The sequence below is a fragment of the Mobula birostris genome, chromosome 9 (assembly GCF_030028105.1).
Source record: "Mobula birostris isolate sMobBir1 chromosome 9, sMobBir1.hap1, whole genome shotgun sequence".
Lineage (NCBI taxonomy): Eukaryota > Metazoa > Chordata > Chondrichthyes > Myliobatiformes > Myliobatidae > Mobula > Mobula birostris.
Genome location: NC_092378.1, coordinates 6617638 through 6634921, shown reverse-complemented (window position 1 = coordinate 6634921; position 17284 = coordinate 6617638). Strand labels below are relative to the sequence as shown.

General features: G+C 40.8%; 1 protein-coding gene across 7 annotated transcripts in view; it reads right to left on the bottom strand.

The window, feature by feature from the left end:
- The window catches only part of mdm2 (MDM2 proto-oncogene), a 51745-nt gene that overhangs the window by 23255 nt on the left and 11206 nt on the right, over positions 1-17284 (bottom strand). For all 7 annotated transcript variants that reach the window (XM_072267438.1, XM_072267443.1, XM_072267442.1 and 4 more), the window contains exons 4-5: positions 8781-8914; positions 4485-4534 (exon numbers count right to left, since the gene is read on the bottom strand). In XM_072267438.1, the coding sequence (XP_072123539.1) occupies positions 4485-4534; positions 8781-8914 (184 nt within the window). The remainder of the gene's footprint in view (positions 1-4484; positions 4535-8780; positions 8915-17284) is intronic.

Here is a 17284-nt window from a genome sequence, read left to right as displayed (position 1 = left end):
AAAGTGCCCATACACTCATTGTCCTTTTAGAATCTAGTGACCTATGCGATTTTTGCTTTTTACTTTTATGCACTCTACTCATACTTTTTTCTTCATTAACTCTAGCTTTGGTCTCTGCATCACTTCCCTCTTCTCTTCTGTGTTGGTTCCCATTCACCTGCCATATTAGTTTAAAACTTCCCCAACAGTACTAGCAAACAATCTCCCTAGGACCTTGATCCCGGCCCTGCCCAGATGTAGACCGTGAGGATGGTACTGATCCCAGCTCCCCCAGAAGCGGTTCCAATGCCTCAAGAATCTGAAACCCTTCCTCCTGCACCATATATTCATTCTAGCTATCCTGCTATTCCAACTCTGGCTAGTACGTGGCACCGGTAATAACCTTTGAGGTCCTACTCTTTAATTTATCTCCTAGCTCCCTAAATTCAGCTTGTAGGACCTCATCCCACATTCTTCCTATATCGTTAGTACCTACATGCATCATGACAGCTGGCTGCTGCTCACCCTCCCCTTTCCTGGTGGGGGATGGAGGTGTATAGAGACTGGACATCCATAGTAAAAATAAGTTGATGGATGTCAGGGAACTTGAAATCCTAGAAAAGATCAAGAGCATGTGAGGTGTCATGGATGTAGGTGAGAAGGGACTGAACCAGGGGGGATAAAACTGAGTTGAGGTATACAGATATGAGTTCAATGGATCAGGAACAAGCTGAAACAATGGGTCTTCCTGGACAAGCAGGTTAGTGGATTTTGGGTAGGAGGAAGAAACAGGAGGTGTGGGGTGCAGCAGTGGATGGGAGATTCTCAGAGTCAATAAGGTTGGTGATGGTGTGGGAGACAATGGCCTGGTATGTTTCTTAGTAGGGTCCTGTTTGAGGGGTAAGTAAGAGGGGGTGTGTGAGAGTCGTCTGGGCCTCAGCAAGGTAGAGGTCAGTTCGCCAGACTACTACAGCACCTCCCTTATCTGCAGGTTTGATGGTGAGGTTAGGATTAGCAAGGAGGAAGTGGAGAGCTGAGCGCTCGGAAGGAGTGAGGTTGGAATAGGAGAGAGGAATGTTAATATCCCGTTGGCAGTTGGCAATGAAAAGGTCCAGAGCAGGCAGAAGACCAGGGTGGGGTATCCAGGAAGAGGAGGAGGGTTGAAGACAGGAGAAGGGGTCATAGGTGTGGGGTGGGGAGTCCTTGCCAAAGAAGTACACTTATAGAGATGGAGGTGGTGGAAGAAGAGCTCAGTGTCATGGCAGGTGCAGAACTCACTGAGATGTGAGTGCAGGGGCACAAAAGTGAGGCCCTTACTGAGGACAGAACGTTCTGTCATAGAGAGGGGAAGGTTGGAGGGAAAGGTGAAAACCCGGCATGGATGAGAACTGGGATTGGAGGGGGGAAGTGGGTTGGTGGTGTCCGAGGAGAAGGGAGGTTTAGAGTGTTCAGGGATGGTGAGGTGAGAGGAAGATGGAGTCTCCAAGGACCCAAGAGCTGATGGTGGGACCTGAGAGAGACAAGGTTGTGGTGGTGGTGGTAGGCGAAGGGGAGATGGGGGTTCCAGCGGCAGCATGTAAAGACCCAGCCAGGAGGTCAAGGCCGGAGTTGGAGTTGGAGATTTTGCAATTGGCACTTTGGCAATGTCCACCATCGTTGGAACCTGCATTGATGGTGACAGGAGTTCGGGTTTCGAGTCTGCTCTGGATTGTTAGAGCCACTGAGGTCAGCAGCAGGGATCGCGGTCTGGAGACATCATACTGGCGTTGGAGTCAGCAGGTTTTGTGGTCTGTAGACGGACGATCTTCTGATTCTTGCAGGCCATGAGAAAGTTAAAGAACCGGCAACTGAAATCATGAATCCAGTGGAGGATAAAGAAACGTACAGGCCCATTACAGGCAGCAGTCAGAGAATCCCAGCGTTGTGGAAGTGACTGGCATAGGGACACCAGGTACCTCCTCATGACGGAAAGTGTGGCACATAGCGCGCGGTGGGAGAAGCAGCAGGAGAAGCAGTGAATTGTATGTGATTACAGAAATAGTAAGATTCAGGCTTAGAAACAGGAAGAACAGCTGAAGAAAAACAATACGAAAAACAGTTAAACAGTTCAAGGTAATTTGTACAAAACTGAATTGGTGTCCAAATTCATTCTGGATTGAAGTCGAAACCACTGCATGAAAGCAGCGATGAGAACAAAATGAAATCACCTCTCTGATAAGATGATCAATCTTTCTTGAATAATCATTTCACTCATAAGGCAGAAAGGCTAGAGCAGCAAACAAGATTTTTCAATATGTTTTCAATTGGGCTGCTCATAGTAAAAACCAGGATCTGAATTAGATGTATTATCACTGGCATATTTTGTGAACTTTGTTGTTTTGCAGCAGCAGTACAGTGCAATGCATAAAAATAGTGCATAAGAGCAAAAGAGAAGTAATGTTCATGGACTGTTCAGAAATCTGATGGCAGTGGGGAAGAAGCTGTTCCTAAAACACTGAGTGTCAACTATAGAATACTTTAGCTCATCACAGTCACATTGTCATATATTTAGAAGAATACCACTTTCAATCTTCGAAGTGTAACCCTACATGTTTTGACACCTCATACTGAAATAAAACCAGGTGGATGAGTACCTGATGATTATTTTATCCGACCCTCAGCTTAAAATTATTGTTTAATTTCACAGACCATTCACCACTCTGGATTCTACTTTTTTTTAACCCACCTGATAGCCCATTGTTATTTTCCTGCAGTTTGCAAATTTGTAATCAAGGCTATTTCAATTACTTCAAACTACTGATCTTACTTAAAGGAATCTAGCAAAAAGCCTCGCAGAAAATCACATCACCAAAATAATAAGGCATGACATATTTCAAAATAATCGATGAGACACGAGTTCAAAAAGGACAAAGCCAAATCCTCAATGCTGGCACCTGATGAATGTGATTTAAATATTTTCACTTCTTACTCACCCTCCAGAACACAATAGCTGTTAATAGGGTTTCTAAGTGAGCACGCTGAACTTTAAACAAAATGGAAATCTGCAGGAAACACTACATTTCCATTCAAACTGTTGCGCCCCACAAGGCCACAGATGGTGGGATAGCTATTCCTCTGACAAAGACAGAATCCTTTGATGCTGTATTTATTGATTATTCTACAGAAGGCAAAGATCTAGGTTAATCTCATTGGTGACATTGACTTTATAACACTTCTCTGGCACCCAGTAATTGACTATCAGCAATAAGAATGTCCCTGGGAAAATGCAAGGTGTATCATATGCAATGGGTTAAATTCAAAAGGTCACAAAACACACACAATCAGCAGCTCATGATCATTACTTTACAACAACTGCAAGTGCATAAGCCAAAAATTTTCTAAACTGAACAAACATTATCTTTATTTGATACAGCATAACATGCTCGTGGAATTTTCTAATAAACTACAAAGAGAGCCATAAAACTTGTAAGCAGCATCTGGTATGTGCTCTCCTTTTTAGCAAGGGAAGCTCCTCACTGTCCACCTTGGTAGGGCAGGGACGGGTGAAGGCGAGGGAAATTATTTGAGGTTTTTTTCTCAAGGCAAGCAGGTAATGAAGATTGGATGAAGTTAATACAATAACTCAGACTTGGTACGTTGAAGAAATTTGGAGGAAAGCATTGTTTGGGAATGATTGGAGCAGTAAATGTAGAATAAAAGAAAGAAACCTTGTAAAATATAGGAGTTCTTCCAACTCTGCGACAATTTTAATATAGCACGGTCACACAGACAAAAAGCAAAATGCTTTCTAGAATTCTGGTAAGATGCTTGTCAAATGTGCCCCATATACACTTTCAGAGTGTCAACCTGCAATCAAACTGTACTTAAAACAATAATAAAAGGAGACAATTACACAGAAAGGTTATACAGATTTCTTGGTAGCTTGGATGAAAATAAACACTGCTATAGCTTTTGTAACAGTATCAGATTTGAGCAATACACTGAAGGCAACCATCCCACCAGTTAGTATGCGACTTTACTGCTAAGGAATTTTTAAATTGACTTGGAGGGACAACAGCTAATTGCTTATTTTCTTAATAGGCCCTCTACAAACTTAATTTTACTAGTGGAAGAGGTGAGGAGAAACTAAGCTTTAATCTCATATCTACTTTTGGGGAACTCAAGCTATTTAAGTCTACATTCATCCATAAAAGATTGCTAACAGAGCAGCATGTAGTTCAAATGTGCACTGGAGTTTTGCCAAAGTAAAATAAAGTCTCAGTTTAGTATTCAAACTCAATGCTCTATATCTTTAAACACAGCCAGAAAGTATAGACATCAGCTTCAATCATTAATGGCTGAATTTCACATTAATGTGAAATTGATTATATGAATTGAAAGACATCAGCAATGTTTTCAACGAAAATCTATTGTTTTGGTGCCCATAATATAAAATACCTTAATTTGCCCCATCACAAGATCTTAAAACTTCAAATATGGTGAATAATGCAAATTAAATTACTTACCTTTACGGTTCACAGATGTCAGATTTTTTGATAACATTGCATACAATGTCCTAAGAAACACAGAATTAAAGGTTAAGTACAGAATTATGAACTTACTCAGAACAAATGATAAAACTGTGATTAGCTAATTTTTGGACTCATTTAACATTAATACTTTACAATACCATTCCTAATCAGAACTGTAGTCTGCATTAGATATGAATATTTTGTTGGTAGCAATTCTAGTTCTTGCAAGATGCAATTGTTATACTGAGTGTAGACATCTCCCATTCACAGCAGAGAGAAAACTCTGGATTTAGTGAAAACTTTTGTATCTGAAATTTGCATCCATTCAGTAAGCCATCCCAAACTGAAGCAACAAAATTGGAATCAGCAAAATAGACAAAGGTTTCTATTAATTCAGTTGGAGAGAATGGGAAGAGATAAAAAAGTAAAGCATAAATGTATATATGCTGTGAAGGAAGGGAGACAGCTGCCTGTAAATACTTAAGTTTAGAATACTAATTCATTTTATATGAGCATTGAAAGTATTTCATTATGGAATTAACGGTTCTATTTTAACTTTGAATTAAACATATTACCACCTCTAAGCTTCATACTAGTCCTTTTAATAATATAACATTCATTGGAATTTAGATGTGGGTACCACTTAATTTTTCTAAAATGGATAATGACTTTGCCTGCTTTCATTAAAATTTATTCTTTATTCCATGTATTAATTTTGGTATCTTTTCACTCCTTGTTAATAGATTTGACTAAACAAAAGATATTTAAGGATGTCCCATCTTTGATGAATTAAAAGCATGAATCAGTTATAACATTACTCAGGGAGTTGTACTTCATGCTAGAAGCACTCAAGAATAGCTTCCAAGATTCAAATATTTGTAATTATTGATACAAGGAAGAGGATGAACAGAAGCTTAATCAGAGAAAATTATTTTAGGGAAGGTTCTAAATGAAGAAAGAAGTGAAGTGCAAGGGAATTACAGAGCTCGAGGCATGACAATCAAATATGGCTTCCAACAATGGCAAAGTAAATGGAGAAGGCAAAACACCTGTGGAACAACTCTTTTACTCTTGTGGATGAGCACTTGCAACAAACATTATAATGCACAAACTGCATTGCAAGCTTTTGTGTACATCTATATTTTATTGGCTGTGCGTAAAACCGCATTTGAAAATTACAGAAAATACATGTATTTTATGCAAATTGGGCAGACAAAGCAAATAAGGATATGAAACTCAACAACTTCTGCATACCTTCTAATAAAGCACTACACTTAAAATAAAGGTATTTGAAAAACTTACATTCAAGTAAGAAAATGATTGTAGTGAGTGGGCAACAAAGAAAACCGAGTTGGTATTTCCCATTCCTCGTTGAAATAAGGCTTTCTATCCCTCTCCCATTAAGTAATTCTCCTTCATATCAAGTTAACATATAGCTTCATGATTATCTCTAAAGTACAGCTGGAGCCAATGTGGAACACAGGCAAATGAAAATTAGATCTCTAGGAATGTTAGCTATGGGAAAATTTCACCGCATATGAACATGTGCACTGCATGGATTTCATCCCAAAGGCGGTTAAATGCCCACCCTAAATTATCCCTAGTGTTGGGGATAACAGGAAAATTAACAGAGAGAGCTACAGAGTATGTGACGGAGAATAAATTATGGAGAAATAGTGGTGAAATAGGACTGATAAGAATGCTCTGTTGGCATAGATTTAATAAGTTAAATATCTTCATTCTACATTGCAAGAAAATATTAAATATTCAACTATCAAATAAAAAATGAAACATTACCATTTTGCTTTGTGAAAATGTACCTCCGATTTCCTTCAGCAAAATTAAAAACTTCTAGAAATACTTTAATCACAAATATCCAAATTAAAACATCTTGGAATCTTCACCAAAGTATTACAACTTAAATTTCTGCAACCTGTCCTAATTGTGACTCCTGGTAACACATTGAGAAATCTGCACACTAAACATAATACATTCTTCCTGATACAGTACATAGGTGTTCAGACTGAAGCTTGTATCTGGATCGTCCCACAGCACAACCTCCATGATTACATTGTCAATTATCTTTCAAGTGATTTGTTGTACCCAACAAACCTGTTTTTAGTGGCATGTTTGCCTCGTTTTTTCAAAATTCAGTATAACAAAATGCTGCTCTCCCATTACTTGGATAAAAAGTGGTTTGCAGAATACACTTTTCAACAAGGAGCAGGACATGAAAGATAGTGAACTCAGAGTAGAGTATGGTGATTGTCTGGAGCATATCTGTATTGAGGTGTTAGATGTTATAGATACGCAAGGACTGATAAATTCCTGGGGCTGGAACAATCTATCCTAGGATGTTATGGAAAGCAAGAGTTGATATCTGGGGTCCTGATAGAAATTCATTAGCTTATTAGCCACAAATGAAGTATGATTGGCTTCATGCAAGGGATACTCTATCTCACTAAATTTGTCTGAGCTTTGAGGTGATAACTAATAAAATTAATGAAGACAGGATGGTAGCTGTCTATTATGGGCTCTAGTACAGCATTTCACAAGGTTTTGGAAGGTAAGCCGGAAGAAGCACGAGCTGCCTAAATGTACCAAAAATTGGTGGCGAAAATTGTTTTTCTGACTGGAATACTATGGCCAGTCGTATACTGCAGACATTGGTGATGGAACACTTGTTTGTAATATAAATATATATTGTGGATGAATCACAAATTAGGTGTTGTACATAGCAAGGAAGATTGTGTAAGGCTTTGACAGGATTTAAAACAGACAGAAAATTGTGCAGAATTTTGGAAGATGAAATTTAAAGTGAAAGGTGATGCATATTGGGGAAAAATGGAGCAGGTACATAGTAAATGGTAGGACACTAAGGAATGTTGATGAGCAAACAGATACTGGATGTTTAAGTCTATAGTTCTCTGAAAGTGGCATCATAGGAGGCTAAGGTTGTGAGGATGGCATACGGCATACTTACTTTCATAGGTCAGAGCTCAAAATGTAGAAGTTGGGATGTTATGTTGCTACCTTTACAAAACACTACTTAGATTGCACTTGGAGAATTGCGTCAGTTCTGGTTGGCACACTGTAAGAAGCATATGATTTCACTGGATAAAGTGTAGCAGAGATACTGCCAGGATTAATTATGGGAATAGATTGGATAAGTTGGGCTTGCTTTCCCTTGGGTGAAGGAGGCTGAGTGGTGGTCTCTGATGTATATAAAAAATATTAGTCATACCTAGAGTAAATAGGATCTTTTCTCCTGTGGTAGTGGTATCAAATACAACAGGGCATAGGATAGGGAACTTGAGAGGATGGTTTTTAATTTTATGCAGAGAGATTGATATAACTGCACCTTGCTGCCATAGAAGGTGGTAGAATCAGATGCAATCATCATGATTAAGAGACATTTAGAGAGACATTCGAATCAGCAAAGCACAGGAGGATACAAACCAAATGCAGGGTAATGGGATTGGTGTAGATTGGCAAAAAGGGCCATGTAAGTGCTGTACATTTCAGTGACTTTGTCATTTTCCCTATGGACAGAATATGCTGGAAATACTCAACAGGTAAGGCTACATCTGTGGGAAGAGAAAAAGGGAGTTAATATTTCAGGGCAGGGACCAATCAGCAGAATATATATTTGAGAACACTAATTCTGTTTCTCTCCTCCACAGATGAGGTCTGACCTGCTGAGTATTTTCAGTATTTTCTGTTTTTATGTTATATTTCTAACATCTGGAGTTTTAAAAAAAATTTTCATTATTGCTAAGGAATCCAATCCTAGTGGCTTATTCTTAAACCCTTTTCCAACCCTTCACTGGTCCATGCTGACCATCTGATGAGGGCAAATAGTTTAAATGCCTTATCACAAAAAAAGCTTTTAAAAATGTGAAATTGACAGATCTCCAGGATCTCTATTTCTTCTTCTCTCTAGTTTTAAATGGAATAATATCTGTAATTTTCCACAAATTTATATATTTTCAAATCTATATTCAATTTTTTTTTCATGTTTTAACATGGCAAAGCTTGAACCATCAGTTGTTTTATCTTTTCAGGCCCTTAAATTTCAATAATTTCCACTTTTTCTACAAAATCCACTATAAATGCTCACCTTATTAAGGGAAACATGTTTTAAGCCAAATGTTCATAGTGTATTTGCCAAATCAAACAATATTTTGAGGATTAGAAACACTTTGTTTAATTTGACATTTCTATTTCAATCCTCTCTCCCTATTTATTCACAGAAGTCATTTTGCAACTTCATACTAAAATATACATTACCGTGGTTCTTTCACTGAAAAGCTCTGCACGCCAAACAAGTGACTCAACAGCTCATCTGAACAATGGACGATATGCTGCTGTTTTTCATCATACAACTGCTTAGCCATTATATATTGCCCTAAGTAGTACATTACCTGTAAAAAAAAATATCAATTTTCAATTCAAAGCTTGAATACAGCATTTGAAATGGTAAATTACAGTAATTTCTTTAATTAGACTATTACAATAAAACAATTTTGCAGACAAATAGCAAAGGATTTTGAAAGAAAATAACAAAAGTAACCATGTGCGGAAGTGGAGAAAGTTACAGGATAAGTCACTGACAGTTTTGGAGGTGTAAAATGAAATGGTAGAATTTTCTAAATGTTGAATTTGGAATGCTGCAAAGTCCTGATTGAAAAAGTGTTGTTTATCAATATTGCATTGAGCTTTCCATAACAATCACTTCTCACATCTTAGGAGCCAGCTCCCAGCAAAGGCGAGCAAATTTAGTCATCTCCAATATAAGCTTTTGAAGACCAAGTCCTCAAATCTGTCAAAAAGCCTATGGTATATCAAGCAGCAGTAATTCCTGGGACTACTACATAGCTTGGATAATCTACAGCCAATATACCTCAAATGTATGACCACACAAGTCCACAAAAAGATTTACAAACCAGGCAAATTAATGTTATCATCCTCATTTGGATAAACATCCCTTGCATCAAGTCCTTAATCAGTCAACTAGTTTTCAGAAATGGGACACACTGTCACATTGTAATGGGCACCAAATTCTCGAGTCACACTGGTTATCCAAAGGTTCATTCTGGGAAGTGATTCCCAGTACGGAGAAAATCATTCAAGAATATTATCAAAGATACTTTAGGGAATGTATTATCCTAATGACTCTAGACCCGGGGTTTCCAACCTTTTTTTTTTAAATACCATGAACTCCTACCATTAATCCAGGGGTCTGTGGATTGCAGGTTGGGAATCCCTGTTCTAGGTGATTCTTGGCCACTCCCTCCTCAAAATGAAGGTAGTAAGTTCTTGGAAACACTTAGCATCTTAAATTTCTTTGATGTCATTCAGCTATCCTGCAGAGAACACTTTAGTCAGCTTACAATCCACACAATTGGACAGCACCCACATAACTGGGTGGCAACTACAGAACAAATAGCTGATCCGGAGGGAATATTCAAGGCATTGAGTTGAGATAGAAATGGGTGAGAAGCCTTAGGACAGAATTAAGATGACAGATAACAGAACATTATAACAATACTTGGATGGTAATAGATGTGCTCTACAGAATAGTTTGAATCTAATCACTCCACTGTAGGAGAGAGCGTAAACGCAAAACATTAAATTGAAAATTATATAAACTTCTGTTGTGTGGAGATTGGGGAAAGAAGCACAGAGAAAGGCATTGAAACTCCTGGATTTGCATAGGAAGTATGTTTCAAGAAAGGAAAATGAACCAGCAACTTGGGAAAACAGACAAAGAAGTGGTACAATGTTTGATGGCTTTACACAGGAGTTGGCAGAAAAGGTAGAAGATAATTTCTTGAATGTTGGTGAGATGGAAGACAAGGAAATGAATTAAACTGTATTCCAGAGGGAAAGGAAAAAGAGGCAAGAGCAAAAGCTTAAGAAATACAACAGCTGTAGTTGAGAACCCTGCCAACCAAAATACACGAGAATCTTCTGCCAAAATAGGCAGACAGATTAGATGCACCTGCTTGGAAGATAGCAATATTGGAAGAGATAGGAAGGAGGTTCTTTGAATAGTCCTAAAACAAAAAAAAAACAAAATCAAAATCTGATGTTGGAAATCTGAAATAAAACCGGAAAATACTGTAGAAAAAGAAATAGGATCTTAAGACCCTTGTCTGAACTGGGAAAGAGATGAAGTTAAAGTTAAGTTGCAGCTGTAACAATGGACATGTCAAGGGGAACATCACTGATAGGTTAAGGATGAGATTATGGAGCACTTGGTGACACAGGACAAAGTCAGCATGGTTTTTAAAGGGAAAATCTTCCCTGATGAACTTGTTGGAATTCTTCAAGGAGATTATATATAGGATAGATAAAGCAGATGCAGTAGATGTTGCATATTTGGACTTTCAAAAGGCTTTTGACAAGGGGCCACACATGAAGCTGCTTACCAAATTAAGAGCCCATGGTATTACAGGAAAGTTACTGGCATGGTTAGAACATTGTTTGATTGGTAGCAGGCAGCGAGCGGGAATAAAAGGATCCTTTTCTGGTTGGCTGCCAGTTCCTAGTGGTGTTCTGCAGGAGTTGGTGTTCAGACCACTTCTTTTTATGCTGTATATCAATGATTTAGATGATGTATTAGATGGCTTTGTTGCCAAGTTTTCAGATGATACAAAGATTGGTGAAGGGGCAGGTAGTGTTGAGGAAACAGGTAGGCTGCAGAAGGACTTAGGCAGATTAGGAGAACGGGCAACAAAATGGCAAATGAAACGCAATGTTGGAAAATACACGGTCATGCATTTTGGTAGTAGAAATAAATGTGCGGACAGTAGAGATGCCAGGCAGGATAGTTGAATGCTCCTCTTGTGGGATGTGGGAAGGCAGTGACACTTCCAGTGTCCCTGACAACTACATCTGCAAGAAGTACATCCAGTTGTGGCTTCTAACAATCCGCATTAATGAGCTGGAGCTGGAACTGGATGAACTTGTGATCATTTAGGAGGCTGAAGGGATGATAGATAGAACATATAGAGAGGCAGTTACACCCAAACTGCAGGACGCAGGAAAATGAGTGACCTTCAGAAAGGGGAAAGGGGTTAAACAGCTAGTGCAGAGTATCCCCTGCGGCCACACCCCTCAACAACAGGTATATCACTTTAGATATCGTTGGGGCAGAAGGGAGAATGACCTAAAGAGGGAAGTCATAGTAGTCGAGTCTCTGACTCAGAAGGAAAGGGGGATATAGAGGAATGCTGTGGTGTCAGGGGATTTGTTAGTTAGAGGAACAGACAGGAAGTTCTGTGGGCGAGAACATAATTCCCGGATGGTATGTTGCCATCTGGGACATCTCATATAGAGTCCTCAGCATTCTTGAGAGGGAGGGTAAACAGCCAGAGTTCATGGTGCATGTCGGTACCAATAACATGGGTAGGACGAGTGAAAAGGTTGTGCATAGGGAGTTCAGGAAGTTGGGTGCTAAGTTAAAGGGCAGGACCTCCAGGATTGTGGTCTCAAAATTGCTACCTGTGCCTGTGCTAATGAGGCCAGAATGAGGAAGATTACACAATTTAATATGTGGCTAAGGAGTTGGTGTAGGAGGAAGGACATAAGATTTTGGATCATTGGGCTCTCTTCCAAGGAAGGTGGACCTGTACAGAAAGGAAGGTTTACACCTGAACTGGAGGGAGACTAATATCCTAGCAGGAAGGTTTGTTAACTAAAGTTGCAGGGGGATGGGAACCAGAGTACCAGAACAGTTAGTGGAGGAGTTGTGGAGGCAAATGTGGTAAGACCTCAAACGAAGTCAGGAACTAAAAGGTTGAGCATGGCGCAACTAGTATCCTGAGCTGCGTATATTTCAATGCAAAAAGTTCTGTGGGAAAGGCGGGTGAGCTCAGGGTATGGACAAACACCTGAAACTATGACTTTGTAGCCATTAGAGACTTAGTTGCAGGAGAGGCAGGATTGGCAGCTCAATATTCCGGCGTTCTGTTGTTTTAGACGTGACAGAGTGGGAGGGATTAAAGGAGACAAGTGGCAGTTCTAGCGAGGGAAAATGTCACAGCAGTACTCTGTCAGGGCAGACTGGAAAACTAGTGGGTGCAACTGAGAAATAAGAAAGGTACGACCATGTTATTGGGGCTATATTACAGACCACCCAACAGTCCTACGGATTTATAGGAACAATTTTGTAAAGGAATCGCAGACTGTTGCAAGAAGCATAAGGTTATAATAATAGGCAATTTTAACTTTCCACAAATTGACAGGGAATCTCATACTGTAAAAGGTCTAGTTGGGATCGAGCTTGCCAAATGTGGTTAGAACAGTATCCTTCATCAGTACGTAGAAGTCTCAATGAGAGAGCATGTGATACTGAATCTGCTATTAGGGAATGAGACAGGGCAGGTGACAGTAGATTGTGTAGGGGAACACTTTGCATCCAGTGACCACAAAGCCATTAGTTTCAAAGTAAATATCCAAAAAGATAGGTTTGGCCTGTGGGTTAAGATTCTAAATTGGCGACAGAACAATTTTGATGGTATTAGAACTGACCTGGCAAGTGTGGATTGGGACAGGCTGTTTTCTGGCAAAGGTGCAGTGGGAAAGTGGGAGTTCTTCAAAAAACAAAATTTTGAGAGTACAAACCTAGTATGTACCTATCAGAATAAAAGGTAAAGCTAACAAGAGTAGGGAACCTTGATTTTCAAAAGATACTGAGGCCCTGGATAGCAGGTATAGGCATGTATAGGGATCAAATGAGGTGCTTATTGTATACAAGAATTACAATGACAAGGCGTTCCCTCAGACCCCACAAGAGTTAAGTGCAGAAATTACCAGGGCCTTAGCAATATTTAAAACATCCTTAGTGACAGGAGAAGTACCAGAAGATTGGAGGATAGCCAATGTTGTTCCGCTGTTTAAAAAAAGACTAAACAGAAATCAGGAAATTATAGGCCATTTAGTCTGACATCAGTTGTAGGAAAGTTACTGGAAGGCATTCAGGGAAGGGATTAGATATAAAAGTATTTGGATAGACATGTACTGATTAAGGATAGACTGCATGGTTTCGTGCATGATAACCAATCTTTTAGAGCTTTTCAAGGAAAGAGGATGAAAGAAAGGCAGACATGAGGAAATCTGTAGATGCTGGAAATTCAAGCAACACACACAAAAAATACTGGTGGAACGCAGCAGGCCAGGCAGCTTCTATATGAAGAGGTACAGTCGACGTTTCAGGCCAGGACTCTTCGTCAGGTCTAACTGAAAGAAGAGATAGTAAGAGATTTGAAAGTAGGAGGGGGAGGGGGAGATCCAAGATGATAGGAGAAGACAGGAGGGGAGGGGTGGATCTAAGAGCTGGAAAGTTGATTGGCAAAAGGGATACCAGACTGGAGAAGGGAGAGGATCATGGGACGGGAAGCCTGGGGAGAGAGAGAAGTGGGGAAGAGGAACCCGGAGGGTGGAGAGCAGGCAAGGAGTTATAGTGAGAGGGAGAAAAAGTATAGAGAGGAAAAAAAAGGGGGAAAAAATAAAAAATATATTAAAGGATGGTGTGTGAAGGGGAGGAGGGGCATTAACAGAAGTTAGAGAAGTCAATATTCATGCCATCAGGTTGGAGGCTACCCAGACGGAATATAAGGTGTCACTCCTCCAACCTGAGTGTGGCTTCATCTTTACAGTAGAGGAGGCCGTGGATAGACATATCAAAATGGGAATGTGGCATTAAACTGTGTGGCCACTGGGAGATCCTGCCCTCTCTGGCGGACAGAGCGTAGGTGTTCAGCGAAACGGTCTCCCAGCCTGCGTCGGGTCTCACCAATATATAGAAGGCTGCACCGGGAGCACCAGACGCAGTATATCGCCCCAGCCGACTCACAGATGAAGTGTCACCTCACCTGGAAGGACTGTCTGGGGCCCTGAATGGTGGTGAGGGAGGAAGTGTAAGGGCCTATGTAGCACTTGTTCCTTTTACAAGGATAAGTGCTGGGAAGGAGATCGGTGGGAAGGGATGGGGGGGGGGAATGAATGGACAAGTGAGTCGTGTAGGGAGCGATCCCTGCGGAAAGCAGAAATTGGGGGGGGGGGGGGAGGGAAAGATGTGCTTGGTGGTGAGATCCCGTTGGAGGTGGTGCAGAAGTTACGGAGAATTATATGTTGGACCTGGAGGCTGGTGGGGTGGTAGGTGAGGACAAGTGGAACCCTATCCCTAGTGGGGTGGCGGGAGGATGGGATGAGAGCAGATGTGCGTGAAATGGGAGAGATGTGTTTGAGAGCAGAGTTGATGGTGGAGGAAGGGAAGCCCCTTTCTTTAAAAAAGGAAGACATCTCCTTTGTCCTGGAATGAAAGGCCTCATCCTGAGAGCAGATGCGGCGGAGACGGAGGAATTGCGAGAAGGGGATGGCATTTTTGCAAGAGACAGGGTGGGAAGAGGAATAGTCCAGGTAGCCGTGAGAGTCTGTAGGCTTATAGTAGATGTCAGTAGAGCTGCATCAGCTGGAATAAATGGGCTGAACAAAGGGATCTGGGAATACAGTTCTATAATACGTTGAAAGTAGCATCACAGGTAGATAAGATCATAAAGAAAGCATTTGGCCCATTAGCCTTCATATGTCAATGTACTGAGCATGTCAGATGGGATGTTATGTTGAGGTTGTATAAGACATTGGTGAGGCCTAATTAGTAACAGCGTTTGCAGTTTTGGTCACCTACCTACAGGAAAGATGTAAATAACATTAAAAGAGTACAGAGAAAATTTCCAAGGACGTTGTCTAATCTGAAGGACCTGAGTTATAAGGAAAGATTGAACAGGTTAAGACTGTTTTCTTTAGAACATAGAAGATTGAGAGGAGATTTGATAGAGGTATACCAAATTATGAAGGGTATAGATAGTGTATACACAAGCAAGCTTTTTCCACTGAGGCTGGGTGTTACTATAACCAGAGGTCATGGTTTAAGGGTAAAAGGTGAGAAGCTTAAGGAACCTTTTTCATTCAGAGGGTTGTGAGAGTGTGGAATGAGCTGCCAGCACAAGTGATGCATGGAAGCTTAAATTCAATGTTTAAGAGAAGTTTGATAGGTACATGTATAGCAGGGATATGGAGGGCTATGGTCCAGATGCAGGTCAATGGGAGTAGGCAGTTTAAATTGTTTCAGCATGGACTAGATGGGTGAAAGGCCTATTCCTGTGCTGTACTGTCCTATGTGTATAAAACTTTGGTGAAACCTCAGCAAGAGTACTGCATGCAATTCTGGTCACCACACTAGAGAAAAGATGTGCCAGCACTGGAGATGTTGTGGGGGAGATTTGCCAGAATATTGCTTAGTGTGGAACAGTTCAGTTATGAGGAAGGAATGGAGAAACTAAGTCTGTTCTCCCAAAGTGATGGAGGTAAGAGGACTGTGGTATAGAAAATGAATATAAATAGGGTCAACAAGAAACTTTTCACCAAATCAGGTAGCAAAAACTGGGGTATGTAGATTTAGGGCACGAGAAGAGATTTAGAGCTGATACAAAGAGTACCCCTTTCATCCAGAAAGTGACAAGCAGCTGGAATACACTTCCTATGAAAGAGATTCAAGTTCAGTTGCTGACAGCAGTTAAATGTATGGATAAATACCTGAATTGCTAAGGTATGGAAAACAATGGGTCAAGTACTGGGAAATGGTATTAATATGGCAGGTCAGTGTGGATGTTGGGCCAAATGGTGGTGAAGAGTATATTGACTGGCTGCATCACAGCTGGGTATGGAAACACCAATGCCCTTGAATGGAAAATCCTACAAAAAGTAGTCGCACACTACATCATGGGTAAAGCCCTCCACACTATTGAGCGCCATCTACACCAGAGTGCTGTCACAGGAAAGCAGCAGCCATCATCAGGGACCCCACCCACCCAGAACATGCTCTCTTCTCGCTGCTGTCATCAGGAAAAAGGTACAGGAGTCTCAGCACTCACAACACCAGGTTCAGGAACAGTTATTACCCCTCAACCATCAGGCTCTTGGACCAAAGGGGATAACTTCACTCAGCTTCATTTACCCCATCACTGAACTATATGGAAAGCAATGGGTCAAGTACTGGGAAATGGTATTAATATGGCAGGTCAGTGTGGATGTTGGGCCAAATGGCTCGTTTCACTGTCATACAATGCTTTAACGTTAATAAGTAGGAGGAAATATTTTAAAAAGAAAGTTCTGTGAAGCAAGACACTGAAATGGTCAACTCATAAGGAACGCAAACACGAGGAATTCTGCAGATGCTGGAAATTCAAGCAACACACATCAAAGTTGCTGGTGAACGCAGCAGGCCAGGCAGCATCTCTAGGAAGAGGTACAGTCAACGTTTCGGGCCGAGACCCTTCGTCAGGACTAACTGAAAGGAGAGCTAGTAAAAGATTTGAAAGTGGGAGGGGGAGGGGGAGATCCAAAATGATAGAAGACACGAGGGGGAGGAGGTATATTTATATACCCCCCGTACCCCATCTGTTATTTATTTATATACACACATTCTTTCTTTCTCTCTCTCTCTACTTTTTCTCCCTCTGTCCCTCTGACTATACTCCTTGCCCATCCTCTGGGGTTCCCCCCCCTGCCCCTTTTCTTTCTCCCTGGGCCTCCTGTCCCATGATCCTCTCACATCCCTTTTGCCAATCAACTTTCCAGCTCTTGGCTCCATCCCTCCCCCTCCTGTCTTCTCTTATCATTTTCGATCTCCCCCTCCCCCTCTCAAATCTCTTACTAGCTCTTCTTTCAGTTAGTCCTGACAAAGGGTCTCAGCCCGAAATGACGACTGTACCTCTTCCTAGAGA